This window comes from Sander vitreus, chromosome 8, assembly GCF_031162955.1.
Source record: "Sander vitreus isolate 19-12246 chromosome 8, sanVit1, whole genome shotgun sequence".
In the NCBI taxonomy this organism is placed as follows: domain Eukaryota; kingdom Metazoa; phylum Chordata; class Actinopteri; order Perciformes; family Percidae; genus Sander; species Sander vitreus.
In genome coordinates, this window is record NC_135862.1 from 34,545,118 (window position 1) to 34,553,739 (window position 8,622).

General features: G+C 47.1%; 1 protein-coding gene across 1 annotated transcript in view; it reads left to right on the forward strand.

The window, feature by feature from the left end:
- bcar1 (BCAR1 scaffold protein, Cas family member) overlaps positions 1-5,686 on the forward strand; it is a 47,158-nt gene extending 41,472 nt beyond the window's left edge. The window contains exons 6-8 of the mRNA XM_078257925.1: positions 301-1,170; positions 4,038-4,124; positions 5,156-5,686. Coding sequence (XP_078114051.1) covers positions 301-1,170; positions 4,038-4,124; positions 5,156-5,686 — 1,488 coding nt within the window. The remainder of the gene's footprint in view (positions 1-300; positions 1,171-4,037; positions 4,125-5,155) is intronic.
- Positions 5,687-8,622: the final 2,936 nt, after the last annotated feature.

The window sequence follows — 8,622 nt, forward strand, 5'->3', positions numbered from 1 at the left end:
CGGCTCCATCTAGCCTACTGTTCCTAATAAGTGACAAAATAACGCCAACATGTTCCTATTTACATGTTGTGATTTGTATAGTCACAGCGTGTACAAATAACAAGGTCACATGACACACAGCCATCTTCTAACCGTATATAAACTGGGAACTATATTCTCAGAAGGCGAAGCACTGCTACTTGGGCAGAGTGATTTGCTCGCAGCACCTGAAAAGCCTGGTGGTGAGGAGCAGAGAGTAACAACGGTGCTTTTCAGGTGCTGCACTAATCACTCCGCCCTCCACTGATCCGTGTCTTTCAGGTTGTGCGGGACGCCCAGTCCACCAGTGAGGACCTCACCTTGTCCTTCAAGCGGCTGTCTGCCTCGAGCACAGGAAGCACCCGGAGCAACCACTCGGCTTCCTCCTTAGACATGGTCCCTGTCCGCGACACCTCCTCCTCCTCCTCCACCCTTCCTGCCCCGGGAAAGCCCCTGGTCTTGGACTTGGAGCAGGCCATGGAGCGTCTGTCTCGCCTCCAGCAAGCCGTTGAGTCCAGCGTGTCCCTCATGATGTCCTTCATCACAGGTAACTGGAGAAGCCCTGCTCACCTGGAAGGGAACCTCCCGGCCATTCATCAAGCGGCTGACCGGGTGCGCTCCACTGTCCGGGACTTCCTGGAATTTGCGCGGGGTGCTGTGGCCAACTCGGCCCAGGCCACAGACCGCTCTCTGCAGGCCAAGCTAGGCCGCCAGGTGGGCAAGATGGAGGAGGTCTTCCAGAGTTTGATTGTAAACAGTCAGGGTTTAGACGCCGTTTCCTGGTCGCATGCCGCGCTCACGGCGCCGCCGGCGGGAGGGGACGACTTAGACCGGCTGATCATGACGGCACGAGGCATCCCCGACGACGCCAAGCAGCTCGCCTCCTTCCTCCACGGCAACGCCTCGCTGCTCTTCAAAAGGACCCGGCAGCAGCAGCAGCTGCCCCTTCCTCCAATCCCGGGGGATGTCAGCGGTCACATGACAGGATCAGGAAGTGGGAGCTATCAGGGAGGGGAGAGGGTTCACATTCAGTCACGGCCCCTCCCCTCTCCGCCAAAGTTTACAGCTGCAGAGGAAGAGGAAGGCGTAGACAGGCCGTATGGGAGCACAGAGGAAGGCTGGATGGAGGACTATGACTACGTACATCTGCAGGTACACACACACACACACACACACACACTTCTTTATATCTGTTGCTGTATTATGATAGAAGTTTCTAGTGACTTATTGACTTCAGTCAGGCCACTCTTATCATGGTTTAAACATGTTTAAACTCACTTTAGCTCGGCTGTGTGACTCAGGTGATGCTCTGCCAGAAATCTGATCCAGCATCACACTGGTCACACATCCGTCCGAGTAGGGTTGGGTATCGTTTGGGTTTTTTCCAATACCGATGCTAAAACGATACTTTTAAAACAGTGCCGGTGCCTGAAAGATAAAAAAAAAAAAAATTATTTAAAAAAGAAAAAATTAGCACAAAACGACCTAGAGATGCACCGATAGACCGGCCGGTGACGGGATTGGCCGGTTTTCACGTGCTCGGCCATGACCAGCGACCGGCAGGTCAGTCTGACATATGCGATATCATGCCGGTCAATGCTACAATTAACTGACAACATAAGTTATACGTGTTACAGTTTTCAAGGACGCACGCACACACGGACGCCACAGCACCGTCTCTTTTTCCTTTCTCTCAACTTTTCCGCTGTGTGTCGTGCGTACCCGCTCGCGGTGTGAAGCGCGTGTCCGCGCTATTCTCGCACATGTAGGAATGTCGTGAATTAACCTGCAAGATGTCAGCTGTTTGGAAATTCTTCAGCGTGTGTGCAGAAGATAACAAGTTTGCAATATGCAACACCTGCAAGGACACAGTAGGGCGTGGAGGGACGACACCAAAAACCAAAATCACATTTCTTTAGTTGGATATCTGATGTGAAAAGAAGGAAATGGTTCTAACTTTGCACTTTATATGTGTGTGAATTTCCCACACCAGGAGTCATTTATATAGTTCTATTTTATAGTGATCCATTATCTGTTCAAAAGATGTTCTATGTTCTGTGCAAAATGTTCTATTAAAGAAAAGATGAGACATGAATGTACCACGAGGCTGGCGAGGCGAGTTTCAAGTGAACGCACCTGTCTGTGTTGTTTTTTCTGCAGCTGCAGTCAGACTGTTACGTCCCGATGTTGGAATCCTCTACAGGGAAATACAGTCACACTTTACGCCCTATAAAGTTAGCTGTCAGCATTTTAACTATTGTGTTTAATCTAGCTACTAGCTAACGTCTGAAAAAAGTCAGGCTCGGAAATGAGGCACTGAAAATGTCCTTCTTATTCGGTCTCATTACTACCGTTTACGTCGGAACCGGTGCCCTATTGGCATTTTCGTCAATTGCTGCAATTGCTTCTGGAACAAACACTGTAACACACTAGGGCAGCACTTTTTTTTAGGGAGGGGCGGCATTTCCATTTAGCGCCTGTCTCTTTAAAGCCCAGTCTGCTCTGATTGGCTTGTGAGAAAAATATGACACACCTTAGATAAGGTAGTTCTTAAGCTGTGGAGTGGGGGGGACTCTAATTCTAGTTTGTCACCACTAGAGGGAGACAGAGACTGTGTGCTGCTTGTGATCCTGCTGTTTTAAAGTGCTCATATTATGCTTTTTGGCTTTTTCCCTTTCCTTTATTGTGTTATATATCTTTTTGTGCACGTTATAGGTTTACAAAGTGAAAAAGCCCAAAGTCCCCCCAAAGGGACTTACCATCTCCAACAGAAAACACTGTTCACAAACTGCTCCAAACAGCTCTATTGTAGTCCAGCCTTTACTTCAGAGACAAACGTGGTCACTTTGTAACACACGTTATAATGCTCGCCTAGCTGCTAGCATGGCACGCCCTCATACTCTGCTTCTGACTGGCTAGTAGTCCTTACCTAGGTACTGTCAGGGCACGCCCTCATACTCTGCTTCTGACTGGCTAGTAGTCCTTACCTAGCTACTGTCAGGGCACGCCCTCATACTCTGCTTCTGACTGGCTAGTAGTCCTTACCTAGGTACTGTCAGGGCCCTCATACTCTGCTTCTGACTGGCTAGTAGTCCTTACCTAGGTACTGTCAGGGCACACCCTCATACTCTGCTTCTGACTGGCTAGTAGTCCTTACCTAGGTACTGTCAGGGCACGCCCTCATACTCTGCTTCTGACTGGCTAGTAGTCCTTACCTAGGTACTGTCAGGGCCCTCATACTCTGCTTCTGACTGGCTAGTAGTCCTTACCTAGGTACTGTCAGGGCACGCCCTCATACTCTGCTTCTGACTGGCTAGTAGTCCTTACCTAGGTACTGTCAGGGCCCTCATACTCTGCTTCTGACTGGCTAGTAGTCCTTACCTAGGTACTGTCAGGGCACGCCCTCATACTCTGCTTCTGACTGGCTAGTAGTCCTTACCTAGCTACTGTCAGGTCACGCCCTCATACTCTGCTTCTGACTGGCTAGTAGTCCTTACCTAGGTACTGTCAGGACACGCCCTCATACTCTGCTTCTGACTGGCTAGTAGTCCTTACCTAGCTACTGTCAGGTCACGCCCTCATACTCTGCTTCTGACTGGCTAGTAGTCCTTACCTAGGTACTGTCAGGGCACGCCCTCATACTCTGCTTCTGACTGGCTAGTAGTCCTTACCTAGCTACTGTCAGGTCACGCCCTCATACTCTGCTTCTGACTGGCTAGTAGTCCTTACCTAGCTACTGTCAGGGTCACGCCCTCATACTCTGCTTCTGACTGGCTAGTAGTCCTTACCTAGGTACTGTCAGGGCACGCCCTCATACTCTGCTTCTGACTGGCTAGTAGTCCTTACCTAGGTACTGCACATGTGTGACATGTGAGATGCCTCACTCTGTAGCTAAAACAGAGAGCTCAACACACTTTTATGAACAATTATGAACCTGAAAATGAGCATAATATGAGCACTTTAAATAGATGTGTGTGTAGGAGTGGTGTAACAACTGTGTCTGTGTGCTGATCCTTCAGGGAAAAGAAGAGTTTGAGAAGAACCAAAAACAGCTGCTGGAGAAGGGCAACATCAACAGACACAAGACACAACTGGAACATCAACAGGTACCTGTCTGTCAAGTCAAGTTTTTATATATATATATATATATATTTATATATACAGAAGTTATCTAATGACACTTTTCATACAGAGCAGGTCTACACCACAATCTGCAGTTCATTCATTTTACTGTGTATACTTTAACAGTGGTTCCCAAAGTGTGTGACGGGGGTCCCCAACAACAAGGGGAATCCAACAAGACTATTTTGGTCAGGGGTTTCATACACTTTCTGTAATAAAACATCCTGGAAGCATCACCATTTATTAAAGAAAACTAATGTTTCAAGTACAGTTGACGAAGGTCCAGAGGGACCGAAACGTTAAAAAAAAATCATAAATGGTGATGCTGCAGCAGGAGCGGTGTGCGGGACTTTCCTTTTCTCCAAGTCTGTGATATTTTCCAACGCACCTGCACAGAAGAAGTGTTTAGCCTTTATTGTCATTGTATGTGGTAACATACAACGAGATTTGGAGAACTCTTCAATCAGTGAAGATCAGTTTAATAATACAAAACAAACTAAGACATCACATACATTCAGGGCATAACATTTTAATTAATCGATATGTAAATAAAAGAATTGCAAGAAGAGGCAGTGAGATAGGATGGCAAGTGCATTTTATATGTAAAAGATGTTTCATCTTGTAAGGTATGGTTGCTTGCAGGAATTAAGAGATGGGATGGACCAGGGGTCTTAGCAGATGGGGCTCTGTAGTCTGATTTGTGTCAGTTTAGGGGTCTTTCACATGTTTGGGAACCACTGCTCTTTAAATGGCAAGAAATAGTGACAGATGCACATGAGGGGTGTGCCAGTGCCACATCATGGCATTCACGATTATACGGGTATTATTTTTAACATCAATTCATATGGTGAATATGGCAATATTCTGACTTGTTGACATAATTGCCTGTTTACTTTTTCCAGCTGTTAAGATGTGCACCTTGTTGTACTATTTATATTTCATACAGAATCCGAAGTACTGTTTTTAATTTTTTGTATTAGTATTAACTGTCTTCTTCCTCCTCCTCTCCTTCCAGATTAAACAGTTTGAGCGGCTAGAGCAGGAAGTCAGCCGGCCAATCAACAACGACATGACCGGCTGGGTCCCCGTGGCCAACCAGCAGGCCCCCAACGGCTCTGGAGGCCCCGCCTCCTCCAAGCTGTGCCACGGTGACCGCCAGCTGCTCCTCTTCTACCAGGAACAGTGCGAGCAGAACGTCACCACGGTGACTAACGCCATCGACGCCTTCTTCACCGCCGTCAGCTCCAACCAGCCGCCCAAGATCTTCGTGGCGCACAGCAAGTTCGTCATCCTCAGCGCACACAAGCTGGTGTTCATCGGCGACACGCTGTCGCGCCAGGCCAAGTCGCCGGAGGTACGGGGCCGCGTGGCACAGAGCAGCAACGCGCTCTGCGAGAAACTCAAAGACATCGTGATCAGCACCAAGACGGCGGCGCTGCAGTACCCCTCCCCCGGCGCGGCGCGGGAGATGACTGAGAGGGTTAGGGAGCTGGCAGGCTGCACGCAGCACTTCAGGATGGTGCTGGGACAGCTGCTGGTGATGTAGGGAGGGTGTGGGGGTGGGGGGGAACCAAACAGTGACACAAACTGAGATGTCCCAGGAACACCATGGATGTATCAACTGGATACAGTGTTCGAGGCGGGGCCCCGTTCATTCCTATGAGAGTTGCTCAGTGGAGCATGAAGCCAAAAAAGTTCCCCTTCCGGGTCTAAAATGACCTGGATGGTCCTCACTGTGCGGCCCAGAGCAGGCACACTGCAGACCTCTGCTGGCCGAGCCGGCTACTTCCGGTTTAGCTCTAATTTGAATGGCGATTAAAGCAACACTAGAGAACTTCTCCCGCTTCGGTCCCCCTACAGGTTGGAAGTGGAATTGTCCATTACATTACATCATGCAAGTTTGCCAGATCGAGTAGCGGATCTGTAGTTCGAATGAACTGGACAATGTAATGTAATGGACAATTCAGCTTCCAACCTGCAGAGGGAACGAAGCTGAACAAGTTCTCTAGTGTTGCTTTAAATGATTTAATCGTGCGGCTTTTCCAAATGTAATTGGGGCCGAATGGATCAAATTCTTATAGTGAAACGAGTCATTTCGCGATGGTTGTGTCTTTCTCTCCACTGATTTACAAACGTCTCTGTCTCCATGTAAGTCCATGGGGGAAAAAATGTCTTTTTGGGCTCCATGGCATCACGTGTCGGACACAGAAGTTGCAATTCCAGCGTTTACCTGCTATGTCAAATTGGCTTCAAAGCCCGGCGCACATTCTGGGGGCCTGAGGAGCACGGGGCAGTACGTCCTGCCTGTAAGAAGGGATGGGTGACCCTGTGCGCCCCTGCAGCCTGGTGGGGGGTACCTGGAGCCCCGTGGAGCTCTGAGTGCTGCAGGAAACCCTGTCCCCCCCTGTCATCCATCCTCTGCTCCCCCCCTACCTCACCTTCCACTGGGACCATCCTTCCCTTATCCCTCCTTCCTCTGCGCGCTTTTTATTCTCGACAAGACTAAAAGGAACATTTTATCTTCAGTGGGCTGGGCCAATGGTTGTAAAATAATCATTGTAAATATTTAAGTTACCTATTTAGTCAGAAAACCGGAAAGAAAAAAGACTTCCAGTATATAAATATAAATATATGTTTGTTTGTTTTTTGAGAGAAAGAAAAGGTGAAAACGTGAGTGTAGTTTTTAGACATTATCAATAATTGTTATTATTATTATTATTATTATTATTATTATTGCTATACCGTATAATTCTGGCTCTGATTCTTGATCCGTGTATCATTATTGTTATGGATGTGTAAATTCCAGATGATATGTATGACTGTATGTTGTTGTACATCTATGCTCTTCTCCATCCCTGACAAAAGGCACACTTTCCAAAAAGCACTGGAGCACACAGCCATCTTTAAACCTCACCGGATGACAGCCCGACTCTTCCTCATGCTGCCATGTTGCCTGTGTGTTGGAGCAGTATGTTACCGCCAATGCTTTCAATCCACCAGTGCAGGCAACAAGAGATGTCCATGCATAACTGTACAGTTATTAAAGATGATTCAGTGCCCTCTCAGTGGCTTTTTTGGGAAAACTATATGTAGGTTGTTTTGTAAGACGCATGTATTAGAGAAAAGGAGTGTAAAAGGTTAAACACTAGAAATGAAATTAAACCTTCTTTCTTCTTTTCTCTGACACTGTGATATTCTTTGAAATATTCCAGAGCAGTGTGTGGCCGGGTTAGCTCAGTTGGTAGAACACGTGCACATATATGGAGGTTTACTCCTTGATGCAGAGGCCGTGGGTTTGCCTCTGACCTGTGGCCCTTTGCTGCATGTCGTTCCCCTTCTATGTCTTCATCTGTCTTGTGGAAATAAAGGCCTAAAATGCCCCAAAAAATTATCTTAAAAGAAAGATTCAAGAACGATGCTGAAATGTGAGTTGAACAGGAATCACCTGAAGACGTGTTGCAGGGCGTTTGCACAGGCGTCCACATTTCCTAACCCTGAAACTGTCTTTGTACAGTGGATCTATAATAATGAATCCATAAATCGAGCTACGTAATGTTTAATATCTCTGCATCGTTTCAAGCCAGTGTTGTTCTGATTGTTTAGCATGAAAAGGTAACATCTGGGCCTCTCCAAAGAGGTCCTGTGTGTGATCGTAGGCCTTCCAGAAGCTGTGTCATCCGGCCTGAAACTGCACTCTCTTTTCGGAGACTTTGCACAATAAGTCCAGAACGATGAATCCACCGCTGAACAGCAAGTATTCATCTTTTTGTACACAGCATAAACTGAACTGAACAGACCAGCAAAGCACAAACCAACACTCTTCTTCCATTTTAATTAGGAAAATGAATTTGCGTATCATTGCATTGTTATGCATTTTTTACTCAATAAAAACAGGTCAGCAACCCATTTGGGGTCCCGACCCTAACTTTGGGGAGGACTGTCCTAACCTAGTCTATATCCACAACGTTCCACTTCCAGGATTGCTCTGTTGCCGCCGGATATTCCACCCACTGTCCATCACCTTCCTCTTTCTCTGTGTCGGCGTTCTAACCTCTGGTGGATTTCTGATGACTATGGTTAACTGCTCCTCAGATCTCTGCAGGGTAAATCCAGACAGCTAGCTAGACTATCTGTCCAATCTGAGTTTTCTGTTGCACGACTAAAACTACTTTGGAACGTAAACATGTTCCACCAAAACAAGTTCCTTCCTGAGACTATTTTGCAGCAGCAAGTTGTATTTTCCTTTTAGTAAAGCAGTTCAGTAGTCGCTGCTTGTGACTACAGATTTTCAGCAGAAAGCTTGCATTACGTTCTGGGGCCTGTGAGGATATATCTGCTTCTGCTACATCAGTTTATTTTTTCTTACATCTCAACTGAATTCCCCATCTTAGTGAAGTGCAGCTGGTTCTGCATATAGTAGTCACTGATTCAGTTAGAGAGGAAACAGGCTGAACAACTGAGCCTTGAAATCAAGAGACAGCA